The sequence below is a fragment of the Anomaloglossus baeobatrachus genome, chromosome 6 (assembly GCF_048569485.1).
Source record: "Anomaloglossus baeobatrachus isolate aAnoBae1 chromosome 6, aAnoBae1.hap1, whole genome shotgun sequence".
Lineage (NCBI taxonomy): Eukaryota > Metazoa > Chordata > Amphibia > Anura > Aromobatidae > Anomaloglossus > Anomaloglossus baeobatrachus.
This window is the reverse complement of record NC_134358.1, coordinates 351,359,778-351,377,886: the sequence shown is the minus strand read 5'-3', so window position 1 is coordinate 351,377,886 and position 18,109 is coordinate 351,359,778. Positions and strand designations below refer to the sequence as shown.

General features: G+C 40.7%; 1 protein-coding gene across 2 annotated transcripts in view; it reads left to right on the top strand.

Annotated features, from left to right (window-relative positions):
- The window catches only part of SLC6A19 (solute carrier family 6 member 19), a 913,143-nt gene extending 895,999 nt beyond the window's left edge, over window positions 1-17,144 (top strand). For both annotated transcript variants that reach the window (XM_075315004.1, XM_075315002.1), the window contains 2 exons: window positions 12,046-12,208; window positions 16,683-17,144. In XM_075315004.1, coding sequence (XP_075171119.1) covers window positions 12,046-12,208; window positions 16,683-16,892 — 373 coding nt within the window. In that variant the 3' untranslated portion in view covers window positions 16,893-17,144. The remainder of the gene's footprint in view (window positions 1-12,045; window positions 12,209-16,682) is intronic.
- The last annotated feature ends 965 nt before the right edge of the window (window positions 17,145-18,109 follow it).

Below are 18,109 nucleotides of genomic sequence, written 5' to 3'. Positions count from 1 at the left end.
TTGCCTTTTCCACCACGCCTCTTCCCCTTTCCACCAGCATCTGTCATTTTGCCACTCATGTTGATTGTGACAAGATTGTGCACTGAAAATGTGGTAGTAAAAATTGAGAGGTGGTGTAGATTGCAGTGGTGGTCTAGCTTTATTAACAGCAGAATAATAAGAATAAATATCCCTGACAATGCAACTACGGCCCTTAAACTTGCAGCAAAAATTGCTAGTATAATGGCTTAGTTATAATGAGTTGGAGTGTGCAATGCAGGCAGACGTGCTGCAAATATCTTTGCACTAGTGTGACTAGAAAAAAGTCCAATAGCCACGTTTAGGATGCCACTAGGTACACTGAGTGTTTGCTAGTATAATGGCTTAGTTATAATGAGTTGGAGTGTGCAATGCAGGTAGAGGTGCTGCAAATGTCTTTGCACTAGTGTGACTAGACAACAGTCCAATAGCCACGTTTAGGATGCCACTAGGTACACTGAGTGTTTGCTAGTATAATGGCTTAGTTATAATGAGTTGGAGTGTGCAGAGGACAGGAGGGTACAGTGCCAGGATTGTGGGGCTCTGGGTAGAGGAATGGAAGCCTGCCTTTTTATCCCTCCTAATGGGGAAATGCAGCGACGAAATCCCTGACCTTTGCTACACAGACGCTGTCGCTGTTTTCAGGACCTGTCACCTATGGCTCTGACCCTGCCGGTACGAGCCCTTAAAAGGACTGATGGAAAGTGCTATCCCTATGCTGTCCAGCGCTGTGTATGGAGCGCATACAGCTGTATCAGCGATAGGACTCAGGACGCAGCTGCCCAAGTGATGTCTGACACCAAGGACGCAGAAGAGATAATGGCGTCCTGGAGGAAAATGTCCGGTTTTATAATGCAGGGACATGTGACATGGACATCCTATCACACATGCCGTTGCTTCTCTGGCTAAAAGTCCACTTAGCTGTGTGTGTGTCTGGGATTGGCTGACATGCTGGCCCGCCCCACTACACGCGCGCGCTTAGGGAAGGAAGACAAGGGAAAAAAAAAAAAATGGCGATCGCCATTATACAAACAGCAGTGATCTGAAGGCGCTGTTCCCGCACACTATACACTGAAATGTCATAATAGTGTGAGTCACAGTGTGACTTACACTATTACAGCGGAAAGCCAGCTAGGAATTAGCTGTTTTTTTGCTGCTAGAACCGTTCTCGAACGTTTCTAGAACTATCGAGCTTTTGCAAAAAGCTCGAGTTCTAGTTCGATCTAGAACAGGCCCCAAAATCACTCGAGCCTAGAACTGGAGAACCTCGAACCGCGAACCGCGCTCAACTCTAACCCCAACATACGTTTCAGATTTGACGAAGGAATTAACTGGTATTAACTATAACTGTATCCATGAATACCCTAGTGCTTTATCATGTCCATCTAATATTAATGCGCTGACGCTTATGCACATTCTGTGTATACTTGCTACTTGCTACTTATGCTATTTATGCACTGTTAATATTTTCAGCAGGTACCAAATACCAATATGCTGATATTTATATGCACCTACATGCATGTCACATTAGGCTAATTATATTGCACTAGCACTTTAGAACTTTTGATCATACCATTTCGGATACATATAGATATCATCCTAGGTCGCAGCTCCTGTCCCTCCTTTCAGTGCTGATCACCATCCTCCTTTGATGGTTGAAGTGGATGATACCTCTGACGCCATCCACGCAGCTGGGCAAAATTTTGTGCCCGTGCAGAGAACTTGCCGGTTTGCACAGGGCGCACTGATATTTTCGGCTCTGACCTCAAGACGGCAGAGCGAAGTGTGCCTGTGCAAGCCGGCAATGTCACAGCACAGGCGTGAGATTATGCCCAGCTATGTGGATGGCGCCAAAGGGATCATCCACTTCACTCATCAAAGGTAGACGGCAATTAGCGCCAAAAGGAGTGACAGGAGCCACAACCTAGGACACTTATTGGACCTGATCCAAGGATTTACATACATAGATTTTATAAAAGTATTTGTGGGGTCTACAGAGTGAGTGGACACCATGCACCTTTATGGAATGCAACACAGGCGCTGCTTAAGGTGCTAATTTTGATATAGAACACAAAAATCTGGTGACAAGATGCCTTTAATGTTGTGTTGTAAACATTACTGTACTTTTGATGTTTTTGTTATATTTAATAAAATTACATATTTTTTATCTATATATGAACTGCATATTATTTATTCGCTATGAGGTTCTGTTGACTTTATACATTTCAAAGAGGTGACTGTTTTCCTTCACCTTAGTTCTCCTTTTAACAAAGTGCCCACATGTTCTCAATAGGAATTAGGTCAGGTGAGGAAGTGGCCATGTCATCATTCTTTTATCTTTAAGGCCTTTACTTGGTATCCAATCAGTGGAATACTTCACAGCATTCCAATACTACTGCTTGAATAAACTGGCTGCAGGTTTGGGAGGTTATTTTGTGCCCATCTCCAAACTGAAAAGTTCCAACTATGTCATCTTTAATAATTCCAATCTATAAAAGTACCATACCTCCACCTTGCTGGTATTTGAGTCGAATTGAAGGTATGTGCCCATTATTAATCCAGCCATGGGTTAGTTCATCTGGTCCGTCTACAGTCACTCTTCTCTCATCGGTCCATAAAACCTTTTGAAAATCTGTCTTCAGATATTTCTTGGAACAGTTTTGATTCTTCAACTTGTGTCTCATGTGGTGGTCAGGTTTCAGCCTCCCTTACATTGATAATGTCTCTGAGCATTGAATACCTTGTAACTCTTGTCAATCCAGGAAGGTTGCAGTTCTGGAATATGACAGTACTGGAGGATAGTGGATTCCTGAACACTTCACTTTTGATTCTAGTCAAATTTTTTAACTTTCCCACCAACTCTCATCCAACTCACTCTTTGACACTCTATAAACTAGATTCTATTCTCACCACTCTACCAAAACTGCCCTCAGCAAAATTACTAATGACTTACTGCCAATCCAACAAAAACTTCTCTATACTCCTCCTTCTAGACCTGTCTTTGAAACTGTTGACCACTCCCTCCTACTACAGATACTCTATTCCCTTGGTTTCAGAGACCTTGCCCTCTCCTAGATCTCCTCATACCTTTCCAACCACAGCTTTAGTGTCTCCAACTCCTTCACTACCGCTTCATCCCACATACTCTCTATCGGTGTTCCTCAAAGCTTTGTCTTGGGATCCTTACTCTTCTCCATCTATATCTTTGTCCTGAGCTAACTTATAAAGCTCCATGATTTTCAGTACCACCCATATGCCAGGGAAGGAGTCTTGCGAGGATAATTTGCATATTCCCAGTGCCTTCTGGGATAAGTGAAGAGTCACCGCGAGCTCAAGGAGAACCGGGTTTTGGCCGTTACAGCCGAAAGGAAGACTTCTGAAAGCCAGGGAAGGAGTCTTGCGAGGATAATTTGCATATTCCCAGTGCCTTCTGGGATAAGTGAAGAGTCACCGCGAGCTCAAGGAGAACCGGGTTTTGGCCGTTACAGCCGAAAGGAAGACTTCTGAAAGCCAGGGAAGGAGTCTTGCGAGGATAATTTGCATATTCCCAGTGCCTTCTGGGATAAGTGAAGAGTCACCGCGAGCTCAAGGAGAACCGGGTTTTGGCCGTTACAGCCGAAAGGAAGACTTCTGAAAGCCAGGGAAGGAGTCTTGCGAGGATAATTTGCATATTCCCAGTGCCTTCTGGGATAAGTGAAGAGTCACCGCGAGCTCAAGGAGAACCGGGTTTTGGCCGTTACAGCTGGAAGGAAGACTTCTGAAAACCGAAACTTCTGAATTTTAGCCTGTCTTCTTCATTGTGGGCGTGAGTGAGCAAAGTGTGAGCAAAAGTAAGTGTGAGTAGAATTGTTTGTATTTAGTTGTTTAATTACTTAACATTTGTTTAGTGCTATCCCCATTAGAAAATGTGCTCCACTATTGCTAATGCGATCCAGTGTACATCTTGTCTCATGTATGCAGTCCTTGAAAAGCCGTTCGAGGGTGCATACTGTTGTTCGAGATGTGCGCAAGTTGCATATTTGGAAGCCCAGATACTGGATCTAAATGAGCAGCTGGCAACTCTGAGATGCATTAGCAATATGGAAAGGAGTTTGCTGCTCACTGAGCAGCAGCTTGCTGGGTCAGATGTGGGGGAGGATCGTAGTAGGGAGCGGCAAGACGGTGAGGTAGGTAGCTGGGTGACAGTTAGAAAGGGGGGTAAAGGGAAAAGTGCTAGGAAGGCTAGTCCTGAACTGACACACCCCAATAGGTTTGCAAACTTGGCAGATGAGGGGGATGTCATTACAGGGGTAGCATTGCTGCAGCAAGGCATGACCTCTGAATGCCAGAGGAGTGTCTGCTCCAGTAAGGGGGGGAATAGGAGTGCAGGGCAGGCAAGACAGGTACTGGTAGTGGGGGACTCAATTATTAGGGGGACAGATAGGGCAATCTGTCACAAAGACAGGGATCGCCGAACAGTGTGTTGTCTTCCTGGTGCTCGAGTTCGGCACATCGCTGATCGGGTTGACAGATTACTGGGAGGGGCTGGGGAGGACTCAGCGGTCATTGCACACATTGGCACAAATGACAAAGTTAGAGGTAGGTGGAAGGTCCTTAAAGATGATTTCAGGGAATTAGGTTGTAAGCTTAAAGCATGGACCTCAAAGGTGGTATTTTCGGAAATACTGCCTGTGCCACGAGCCACACCAGAGAGGCAAAGAGAGATCAGGGAGGTTAACAGGTGGCTCAGGAATTGGTGTAGGAAAGAGGGTTTTGGGTTCCTGGAGAATTGGGCCGACTTTTCAGTTGGCTACAGATTCTATGCTAGGGATGGGCTGCATCTTAAAGGGGAGGGTGCAGCTCTGCTGGGGCAGAAAATGGCTAGAAGGTTGGAGGAGTGTTTAAACTAGGAATGGGGGGCGAGGGTATTCACTTTATAGAAGGGGAATGTAGTGCAGATAGTGACCAGGGCACAAGTAATGAAATTGGGGGTGGTACGGGGGGAAGGGTTAGGACAGTTAATACAGTAAGCAGGAATACAGGTACAGAGTCATACGTAACATGCATGTACACTAATGCCCGAAGCCTCACAAATAAGGTGGAGGAATTAGAATTAATATTGTTGGAAGAAAATTATGATATAGTGGGGATATCAGAGACATGGCTGGATGAGAGCTATGACTGGGCTGTTAATTTACAGGGTTATAGCCTATTCAGGAATGACCATACAAATAAGCGAGGGGGAGGTGTGTGTCTATATGTAAAATCATCCTTAAAACCCATCCTGCGTGACAACATATGTGAGGGTACTGAGAATGTAGAGTCCCTATGGGTGGAGATAAGGGGGGGAGAATGAATAATAAAATACTGATAGGGGTGTGTTATAAGACGCCGAATATTATGGAAGAGGTAGAGAATCTCCTCATAAAACAAATTGATAAAGCAGCGAGTCTCGGAGAGGTAATTATTATGGGGGACTTTAACTATCCTGATATAAATTGGGGAACAGAAACTTGCAGTTCCAGCAAAGGAAATAGATTTTTGATAACAATGAAAGATAATTACCTTTCACAAATGGTACAGGACCCCACAAGAGGGGGAGCACTACTAGACCTTGTACTAACCAATAGGCCAGACTGCATATCAAATATACAAGTTGGGGGTTACTTGGGGAATAGTGATCACAAAATAATAAGTTTTCATGTATTCTTTAGTAAGATGTCTAGTAGAAGGGCTACAAGGACACTAAACTTCAGGAAAGCAAATTTTAAACGGTTGAGAGATGATCTTAGTGCAATAAACTGGGATGATGTACTAAGTAATAAAAGTACACAAAGCAAATGGGAGACTTTTATGAGCATCCTGAATAGGGCTTGTGCAGAAAATATACCCTATGGGAACAAACATGCTAGAAATAGGAGGAAACCCCTATGGCTAAATAGAGCTGTAAGGGAAGCAATAAAAGAAAAACAGAAAACCTTAAAAGAATTAAAGAGGGTAGGTAGTGATGAGGCATTATATAATTATAGAAAATTAAATAAAATATGTAAAAAGCAAATTAAGTTAGCTAAGTTTGAGACAGAGAGAAAGTAAAAATAATCCTAAAATATTCTTTAACTACATAAACAGTAAAAAACTGAAAAGCGATAGTGTTGGCCCCCTTAAAAATAGTCTTGGTGAAATGGTGGAAGGGGATGAGGGTAAAGCCAACCTGCTGAATGACTTTTTTTCTACGGTTTTTATACAAGAAAATGCCATGGCAGATGACATGACCAGTGATACCATAAATTCACCCTTGAATATTACCTGCTTAACCCAGCAGGAAGTACGCCGCCACCTCGAAATCACTAAGGTTGACAAATCTCCGGGCCCGGATAGCATACACCCCAGAGTACTACAGGAATTGAGTTCTGTGATAGATAGACCATTATTTTTAATCTTCTCAGATTCCTTAATAACAGGGTCGGTACCGCAGGACTGGCGCATAGCAAATGTGGTGCCAATATTCAAAAAGGGGACAAAAACTGAGCCGGGAAATTATAGGCCGGTAAGTTTAACCTCTACGGTTGGTAAAATCCTTGAGGGTTTCTTGAGAGATGCTATACTGGAGTATCTCAAGAAAAATAACCTTATGACAGAGTATCAACATGGGTTTATGAGGGATCGATCCTGTCAAACTAATTTGATCAGCTTCTATGAAGAGGTAAGTTCAAGCCTGGACCAGGGAAATGCAGTGGATGTTGTGTATATGGACTTTTCAAAAGCTTTTGATACGGTGCCACACAAAAGGTTGGTACATAAAATGAGAAAAATGGACATAGGGGAAAATATGTGTAACTGGGTTAAAAACTGGCTCAGTGATAGGAAACAAAGGGTGGTTATTAATGGTATGTACTCGGACTGGGTCTCAGTTCATAGTGGGGTACCACAGGGGTCAGTATTGGGCCCGCTTCTTTTCAACATATTTATAAATGACCTTGTTGGGGGCATGCGGAGTAGAATTTCAATATTTGCAGATGATACTAAACTCTGCAGGGTAATCAATACAGAGGAGGATAATTTTAGATTACAGGGAGATTTATGTAAATTGGAGGATTGGGCTGAGAAGTGGCAATTGAAGTTTAATGTAGATAAATGTAAGGTCATGCACTTGGGTAGAGGAAATAACATTTATGATTATGTACTTAATTGCAGAACACTGGGTAAAACAGACACAGAAAAAGACTTGGGTGTATGGGTGGATGGTAAACTTCACTTTAGTGGACAGTGTCAGGCAACTGCTGCCAGGGCTAATAAAATAATGGGATGTATTAAAAGAGGTATAAGTGTTCATGAAAAAAATATAGTTCTACCTCTGTACAAGTCACTAGTGCGACCGCACTTAGAATACTGTGTACAATTCTGGTCACCGATATATAAGAAGGACATAGCTGAACTGGAGAGGGTGCAGAGAAGAGCGACCAAGATTATTAGAGGAATGGGTGGGCTGCAATACCAAGACAGGTTATTAAACTTGGGGTTATTTAGTTTGGAAAAACGAAGGCTTAGGGGGGATCTAATCACAATGTATAAATATATGAGGGAACAGTACAGAGACCTTTCCAAAGATCTTTTTACACCTAGGCCTGCGACTGGAACACGGGGGCATCCGCTACATCTTGAGGAAAGAAGGTTTAATCATAATCAAAACGAGGATTCTTTACTGTACGAGCAGTGAGACTATGGAACTCTCTGCCGCATGATGTTGTAATGAGTGATTCACTACTAACATTTAAGCAGAGCCTGGATGCCTTTCTTGAAAAATTTAATATTACCAGTTATGTATATTAGATTTCATGACAGGGTATTGATCCAGGGAACTAGTCTGATTGCCGGATGTGGAGTCAGGAAGGAAATTTTTTCCCCATTGGAACTTGTTTGCCACATTGGGGTTTTTTTTGCCTTCCTCTGGATCAACATGTTAGGCTACGGGTTGAACTAGATGGACTTAGAGTCTCCCTTCAACTTTAAAAACTATGATACTATGATACTATGATATGTGATGAAGCTCTGATCTACCTCTCTGACCCAGATGTCACATTTCTGCTGTCCAGAATCCCGGACTGTCTACCAGCCATATCCTCCTTCTCCTTTCACTTTTTAAAACTCAATGTCGGCAAAACAAAACTAATCATCTTTTCCCCATCTCACTTATCTCCCCTACCTGACCTATTACAATAAATAATGCCACACTCTCCCTGTACCTGAAGTCCGCTAGATCAAAGTAACCCTCAACTATGCCCTGTTCTTCATACCGCACATCCCATCTCTCACCATCTTCTGCCATCTCAAACCCAAAGATAATTCCAGAATCTGATTAATCCTCCTCTCTCCTCGCTACTCCACAGCTTCTCCCCTATGCAAATCTCTTCATTGGCTCCTAATTCCCACAATATTCAATTCAAACTACTAATACTGACCTACAAAGCTGTCCATAATCTGTCTCCTCCAAAAATCTCGAAGCGAATCTCCGGATATACTCCAACACGTAATTTCTGGTCCTCCCAAGACCTTTCTCTCCTCCACACTTATTCATTCCTCCTCCAAACGCCTCTAAGACTTCTCAAGAGTATACCTTGTCTTCTTGCATTCTGTACCTCAACACTTCAGCTTATCTGCTTCACTTGTAAGCTTCAAATGGATGTTGAAAACCCATCTCTTAAAAATTGCCTACTGTGTGCAATTACCCCGCTGCCTCACCTCCACTCCAGAACTTCCACCTCGCCACCACTGGAGCTGCCTCAACCCCCACCACACTTACTGGCTCCCTCCCATTATTCTATAGAATGTAAGCCTGCAAGGGCAGGGCCATCTCCCTTCTGTACCAATTTGTCTACTGTAACCTGTTTTGTATGTAACCCCTTCTCATATACAGCACCATGAAATCAATGGTGCTTTATAAATAATATTTATTGATAATAATAATAATAATAATATTGTACTGGAACTTATACTGCTGTCTCCCCAGTATCTCTAGCTTAGCTTTCCACACATAGGTGAAAAACACTGTCAGGCACTGGTCCTGCTCTGCCCTCATTTATTTTAAGGCCTGGATGGCACATAGTGAGGTAAGGTACCAGAGTTAGAGACCATCCTCATTATGTACATATTGTCGCGGTGGGATGACTTTTGCACTTTTTGATTTAACAAAGTGTTATTTAAGCACTGTATGTTTAGTGTGTGTTTTACTATTAAATTACTTTTCGCAGTATGCCTACATATTATGTTTTTATTCTAGTTTATATATTTTTTTCCTGTTTAATTCATTAGAGAACTTAGTTGGCCCTATGTAGCTGTGTTTATTAAAGTTTACCTTAAGCGCATGGTACAGTATATCTATGAATTACAATCTCTTAACAAATAAGGTGAAAAACAAATGCATATATAGTTTTAAAATAAAGCTTGATTTTATTTACATACATACAGTTTACACTTTCTGGGCATACACCGTGTGCAGAAATATTAGGCAAGTTGTATTTTAGGTGATTTTTTTTTTATTATTGATCAACAATATGTTCTCAACAATATGTTCTCAATCAACCCAAATGACTCATAAATATCAAATCTTAATAGAATTATTAAGGAACTTAATAAAAAACAGATATATTCCCATCTCACTTTTTTATTTTCACCAGGTAAACCAATATAACTGCACAAAATGTAGAAAGAAACATTTCTGACATGCAAAAACAGAACTCCAAAAAATTAGTGACCAATATAGCCACCTTTCTTTATGATGACACTCAAAAACCTACCATCCATAGATTCTGTCAGTTGCTTGATCTGTTTACGATCAACATTGCGTGCAGCAGCCACCACAGCCTCCCAGACACTGTTCTGAGAGGTGTACTGTTTACCCTTCCTGTAGATCTCACATTTTATGAAGGACCACAGGTTCTCTATGGGGTTCAGATCAAGTGAACAAGGGGGCTATGTCATTATTTTTTCATCTTTTAGACCTTTACTGGCCAGCCACGCTGTGGAGTAGTTGGATACATGTGATGGAGCATTGTTCTGCATGAAAATGATGTTTTTCTTGAATGATACCAACTTCTTCCTGTACCACTGCTTGAAGAAGTTGTCTTCCAGAAACTGGCAGTAGGTCTGGGAGTTGAGCTTCACTCCATCCTCAACCTGAAAAGGTCCCACAAGTTAATCTTTGATGATACCAGCCCATACCAGTACCCCACCCCCACCTTGCTGGTGTCTGAGTAGGAGTGGAGCTCTCTTCCCTTTACTAATCTAGCCTCTGGCCCATTTATCTGGCCCATCAAGAGTCACTCTCATTTCAACAGTCCATAAAACCTTTGAAAAAATCAGTCTTAAGATATTTCTTGAAGAAAAAACAAAAAGCCAGCACTAAATGTGCACTTCAGCACTAAAAATTCCAAACTGTACTTATTATAAAAAATTTTGAGATTTTTGGCAAAAAATTGCAATTTCTTGAGCTGCCTCGCCACGTCACGGCAAATCTCATTTGAGGCAGTCCTACACTAAAATATTTTTTTAAAATGTGCCATACGGCCTCACCTATGAATAGTAGAACTGCTCTTAGCAGCACTCACCTGGTCTATTTCAATCCCGTACCCATGACTGAATCATGGCTGTGGGCGGGACAGGTCCAAGCAAATGCTGCATGAAGTAAATAGCCTGTGGACAAGGCCTGATGACTTAATGTGAACAGTCACCAACCGCCAAAATCTAGACAGATGGAATACATCCCAAATTGGGGTGCATAGTAAGGTGGGGGTCAGCCACTGACCAATTCAATGAAGAAAAAACAAAAAGCCAGCACTAAATGTGTACTTCAGCACTAAAAATTCCAAACTGTACTTATAAAAAAAATGTAAGATTTTTGGCAAAAAATTGCAGTTTCTTGAGCTGCCTCGCCACGTCACGGCAAATCTCATTTGAGGCAGTCCTACACTAAAATAATTTTATAAAATGTGCCATATGGCCTCACATATGAATAGTAGAACTGCTCTTAGCAGCACTCACCTGGTCTATTTCAATCCCATACCCATGACTGAGTCATGGCTGTGGGCGGGACAGATCCAAGCAAATGCTGCATGAAGTAAATAGCCTGTGGACAAGGCCTGATGACTTAATGTGAACAGTCACCAACCGCCAAAATCTAGACAGATCTAGACAAATCTCAAAATTTTTTATAATAAGTACAGTTGGAATTTTTAGTGCTGAAGTGCACATTTAGTGCTGGCTTTTTGTTTTTTCTTAAGATATTTCTTGGCCCAGTCTTGACGTTTTATCTTATGTTTCTTGTTCAAAGGTGGTCGTTTTTCAGCCTTCCTTACCTTGGCCATGTCCCTGAGTATGGCACACCTTTCGCTTTTTGATAGTCCAGTAACGTTGCAGCTCTAAAATATGGCAAAACTCTTGGCAAATGGCAACTTGGCAGCTTCACGCTTGATTTTCCTCAATTCATGGGCAGTTATTTTGCGCCTTTTTGTCCAACACGCTTCTTGCGACCCTGTTTACTATTTGCCATGAAATGCTTGATTGCTCGGTGATCACGCTTCAAAAGTTTGGCAATTTCAAGACTGCTGCATCTCTCTGCAAGACATCTCACAATTTTGGACTTTTCAGAGCCCATCAAATCTCTCTTCTGACCCATTTTGCCAATAGAAAGGAAGTTGCCTAATAATTAAGCACACCTTATATAGGGTGTTGATGTCATTACACCACACTCCTCCTCATTACAGAGATGCACATCACCTGATTTACTTAATTGGTAGTTGGCTCTCAAGCCTATACAGCTTGGAGTAGGACAACTTGTATAAAAGGTATCGTAATCAATATACTCATTTGCCTAGTAATTCTGCACACAGTGTACAAGCTTTATTGCTTATGATGGATCCTTCTGTAATTTCACCATGTCTTGTGCAAGTTTTTAATAAAGTGTACTTTGAAAAACAGACACATAGAATTTCCATATTATATATAACATAAATAATGCAAAAAGCTAATAAGTATGTTCCTTTATATTTTTAGATTTAACAGAGATATTGAATTCATGATTGGTCATAAACCAAATATCTTTTGGCAAGCCACTTGGAGAGTTATCAGTCCTTTGATTATGCTTGTTATATTCTTATTCTACTTTGTGGTGAAAGTTTCTCAGGAACTTTTATACATTACTTGGGATCCCAGCTATGTAAGTATATCACATCAAGTCTTTCATGTGAGCCAGCACTAAAATGTTCTTGTTTTGTTTTATTTTGTTACATTTGTTTAAGGAATTGTTAAATTGGTGACTAGTGTTAAAATATCATGGATTATTATTGGTGACCCCTGCTAGATATTCAGAGGAAGATTTGCACAGATACATAATATATGATACAGAGCCAGAAGTTTTTACAAAGTTTTTTCCATTGATTTAATACATAAAGCAATTGGGCAATGCTTCATTGCCTGCTGTATTGGAGAGTCAATTTTCATAGACTTCACTTAAATGGGAACTGTACTTTCAGCAAAAAATGCATAAATTAGTAGTACAGGTAAACACAGTATAAGAAATATTGTACTATGTTGCTATAACAGAAATCTGCCTCCATGCCTCACTTATGAGACACTTCTTCCTCAACCCCCTGCCTCCTGAACTCACCATCTTGTTTGAAAAAAAACCCATCTAAACTCGGTGTTGACTAGACAAGATAAATGCTAGCTCATTGTGGTGTCAACTTATTATAATCTGTGGAGGTGCAAGGTGGGAGAAGAGAGTGAGGAACCAAGTAAAGGGCAGGGCTGGGTTACAGATTAATCATGGAGGGTGTCTCATAGATGCCTGACATGATTAATCTAGGATTTAGCAGCAGCTATGGGCTGCCATTAACTCCTTATTACCCCGATTTGCCAACGCACCAGGGCAAATCGGGAAGAGCCAGGTACAGTCCCAGAACTGTCGCATCTATTATATGCGGCAATTCTGGGCGGCTGCTGACTGATATTGTTAGGCTGGGGGGCTCCCCATAACGTGGGGCTCCCCATCCTGAGAATACCAGCCTTCAGCCGTATGGCTTTATCTGGCTGGTATTAAAATTGAGGGGAACCGCAAGCCATTTTTTTTAATTATTTATTTCACTGCACAGTATAGACCCGTGTCCGATTCCAATGCGAGATTTTCTCGCATTGCTCTACTGCGAGAAACTCGCAAGAGAGAAGCAGCCCTAACAGCTATATTCTGCAAATAGGGATACTGGTGAAAATGCAGGATGCAAGTTATTTAACCCCTTCACGCCAGCCGATTTTCTGTTTTGTCTTTTGCTCCCTTCTTCCATTCTTGCCGTATGAGGGCTTGTTTTTTGCAGGACAAGTTGTATTTTTAAAAGAAACCATATGTTTTACCATATATTGTACTTGAAAGCAGCAAAATAATTCCAAGTGAAGAAAAATTGTAATAAAAGTGTGATTGCATGATTGTTTTTGAGATTTTAATCATCATGTTCGATATATGGTAAAACTGATATGTTGGTGTGATTCCTCAGGTCGGTATGAGTTCGTAGACACTAAACATGTATAGGTTTACTTTTATCTAAAGAGTTAAAAAAAATCAGAAGTTTGTCCAAAAAAGTGGCTCAATATTTGCGCCATTTCCCACGACCCATAGTGTTTTCATTTTTCAAGATATATGGATCAGTGATGGCTTATTTTTTGCATCTCGAGCTGATGTTTTTAACAATACCATTTTTGCGCAGATGCTACATATTTATCACCTGTTATTGAATTTTGCACAAAATTTGTGGCGACCAAAAAATGGAGATTTGGCGTTTGCATTTTTTTTGCCGCTACACCATTTACCAATTAGATTAATTGATTTTATATTTTAATAGATTGGGCATTTCTGAATGTGGCAATATCAAATATGTGTTTATATTTTTATTTTTTTAACCCATCAGTGTTAAATGGGGTGAAAGGGGGGTGATTTGAACTTTTATTTTTTTTATATTTTTTTTAATTTTTGAAACTTTTTTTTTACTTTATTTTAATTTTACTTATCCCCCTAGAGGACAATAAGGATCAGCAGTCTGATAGCTTGTTTATGTCTGATGATCACATCTACACAGCTGAGAACAGCAGAAATACTCACTTCTAGTCACTGACAGCAGCCGGCCAGGTGAAACAAGAATGGAGTCATGTGAGGTACAGGAGTCATTACATGACCCTGTACTACCATGACAACCATCGGCTCACCGTTATCACGTCACTGCAACGCCGATGGAGGCAGGTGAGTAAAGATTTACTGTGACCAGCATTTAAATGTGCTGTGACATTTTCACAGCACCATTTAAGGGGTTAACAGACACAGGTGGAATGCAAATCCACTCATGCCTGAGAGGCACACATGTCAGCTGTACAAATCAGTTGACCTGTGTATGGATCCCCGCCGGCTGCCGGCAGTAGCTGGCGAGATAACACTATGGTGGTTTAGGACGTAACATTACTGCCCACAGTCATTAAGGAGTTGGCCCGATATAGCATTATTCATCATCTAGATGTGGTGCCCTTGAGGCTCTGGTCGCCACAGGGTACTGCACCTCAATTAAGGTGTGGTATCTATCTCAGGTAAGGGTGGGTTAATCACCGGTGTTCCACATGCACACACTACATACAGCTTAGTAGCCTTCACACAGGGTGGGATGGCTCAAGGTAGGCAGGGGGGTGGCCATCACGATCAATGATCTTCCCCGGTCACTGAAGCCAGCCACCTGGGGGGCAGGTTCCACTGGAAGTAGAAATAGGCACAACACACTCACATTAAATGCAGATCAGTCGTGACCATAGTTCTGGCAAGAAATCTCTGGAAAACTTTAACTCTACTAGGGGCTTTGAGTGGGAGCTCAGCCAGGGTATCTAACTACTGAGGGGGACAACCTAGAAATAGGATTCTCTCTTCTTCTCTCTTAAAACACTGGTGGTGACCACTTACTTGCCTGGGATTGATCGGAGCCCATCACGGCAGTGACCAGTACTACTGGGCTGGCGACTAAAGCTGTGAGTAAACTACACCTTGAACTCCCAGAGACTGTGTTGGCTTGTTCTTACCGGCGTCGCTGCTCGGCACTTAGGCATCAACTGCCTTACCTCCCCTCTTCATCCACCCAGGCCCGCTCCGCCTGTGGGGAGGGACACCATCCCGGCTGCTATAACACCTACCCCGGCGAGGAATCCTGCAGCGGTGGCTACTCCCTGGCCGCACACAACAGGTGGCGTCACGACAAACTTTCCCTAAATACCCCGCTTCCCCACCATTTACTGTACGCCTTGGGGCAACAGAACAGAGCAAGGCCACCCATGACATTGCCTGACCCAACCCGAAACGGCCTAGCGACGAGTAGGTTAACCACCTGCCCTGTGGGGTGCTACATAGACACAGAACAGCTTATTATGAAACATTTCTTGAAATTGCACTTACACTTTACTTCTTCAAAGAGGCTTGATATACAAGAACAAAGAGTGCCTATGGGACTCTAGGAACCTACCATGCAGTACCTGTCCATACAACAATGCTATGTGCAAATATATCCCACTACAAATTTTGAAACAAAGAGCTATGGGAAACAAAAAGCACAATAGGGTCTTATCCAAATAAATGTGATGACATGCAGAGATATCTTGCACACCTTGCAGGGTTAATTGTGGTACTCAACACAGAAACTGTTTTCTATTATGAATCTGCAGACCAAAAGGCCAAGACGTGACAGGATAAAGGAAAAAAAGTGGTCACCTTAGAGGACTTGAAGCACAGTAAAAATTAAAAAAAAACTTTTAAAATTGTGAAAAAATAAAAAAACACAAAACTTCAAATCCCTTTTGCATTAAAAAAAAAAGTAACAAAAAAAAATATACATATTTGGTATCGCTGTGTTCAGAAATGTCCAGTCTATCAAAATATGAAAGAAACTATTTTGCTGAGTAAACGGCATAAAGAGAAAAAAAAATCAAACTGCCAGAATTAAGTTTTCTTGGTCGCCGCAACATTCCAATAAAATGCAATAAGAAATGATCAAAATATCAGATGCATGCCAAAATTGTATAACTAAAAACGTCAGCTTATGGAGAAAAATGTGAATATTACAGTTTAAGGAAAATGGTAACACAAAGAAAAGTATTTTTATTTTCAAATGTCCCCCAAAATTTTCACCACTTAAATAAAAAATAAATAAATATACAAGTATATGCATGTTTAGTATCTACACACTTGTGCTGACCTGGAGAATCATATTGCCAATTTTACCATATAGGGAACATAGTAAATAATAATAATAATAATAATAATAAAAAAACTATTGTGGAGTTGCCATTGTCCAATTTCAACACACTTGGAATTTTTTTTCCAAATTTCAGTACAATTATAATTGAAAGGAGTAAGTCATTCAAAAGTACAACTCAACTAGCAAAAAACAAGCCCACAAATGGTTATATTGATGCAAAAATAAAAATGTTATGGGTCTTGGAAGAAGCATAAGAAAAAAATTAAACTGAAAAAAAACAAACCAGAAAATAGTCCTGGGGTGAAGGGGTTAATGATGTTTCAAAAATATTTAAATAAATATAATTAGCAATTACATAAGTAAGGAAGTTGAGTAAGAGAAAAATATATAACATTTTTTTGTCTCCTTAATCTACAGAGTGAGTTTCCGAAGTCAAAAGAACAAGCTTATCCTGGCTGGGTGTATGCAATAATAGTCATTCTTGCTGGAGTTCCAAGTTTAGTTATACCTGTGATTGCTATTTACACATTTATAAGGAGATGCATAAAGAAGGATGATGACCAGCAAGACATTATGAATGCTGCATCTATGCTGTCTGTTAATGGCGACACAAAAAACAAGGTGTAGCCATAACTTTATAATAACAGTATGTAAAATAATAAACTTATTACAAAGATCCTTTAATTTCAGAACTGAAGAATGTGTAATGGAACTGAACGATATATGAAGAAATGGAGAACAGTCTCAGTATATGAACCAATGAACATAAATAACATAAATCAGTGTTTGTTTTCAAGAGAAGAGAAACAAGTCCAATGTTTTATTCTGTAATGAAGTGCTTGCTCCATAGAGTAATTATAAATAATTAAGTCTGGTTTATTTCACGTCCAAGAAATTCACTGTTTTTGCTATGAGTACTTAACAAGTAACAAGTGACACAAGTACTGTATACAAAATCGCTTTCATTCTCTGACATGATTTAAGATGGCCTTTTGTTGGCTCAAATGTTTTATCTTAATCTAGTTAAATATATAAAAATGTCCAAGCTGAAGAACCTCTAACAAGTCAGAATATTATAGTGTAATGAAATCAAAATCAATACAGTCTACAAAAATGTCTTGAAAGTGTGGATCTGTGATGACAGAAGAACTGAACTTTGAGCTGTCACTGCTAGATTTGATTACTTAATGAGGACTCACAATATGCTGTATACCATGTTTTCACAAATATAAGACAGCGTATTATATTATTTTTTTTTGCTCCAAAAGATGCATAAGGGCATATTTGTGGGGATGCCTTATATTTTGTACTAGCTGTACTACCCGGCTTCGCCCGGGTTAATAACTGCTGTTAACAAAATAGAATGTATTAACATTCCCGGGATAGAATGTATAAATAGAATATATTAACGCCCAGGATAGTAACTGTTTCTCTGTTTCTCTCCCATTCTCTGTCTGTCTCCCCCTCTATATATATCTCTCTGTCTCTCTCTCTATCTTTTTCTGTCTGTCTCTTTCCCTGTCTCTCTCTCTATCTCTTTGTCTGTCTGTCTCTTTCCTTGTCTGTCTCTGACTCTCTTTCTCCGTCTGTCTCAATCTCTTTCCTTGTCTGTCTATCTATCTCTGTCACTTTCCCTGACTGTCTCTTTCCCTGTCTGTCTCCCTCTCTTTCTCTGTCTGTCTCTTTCCCTCTCTTTCCCTGTCTGTCTGTTTCCCTGTGTCTGTCTTTCTCTTTTTCTGTGTCTGTCTCTTTCCCTGTCTGTGTCTGTCTCTTAACTTGTCTCTCTCTTTCCCTGTCTGTCGCTTTCCCTGTCAGTCTGTCTCTTTGTCTGTGTCTGTCTCTTT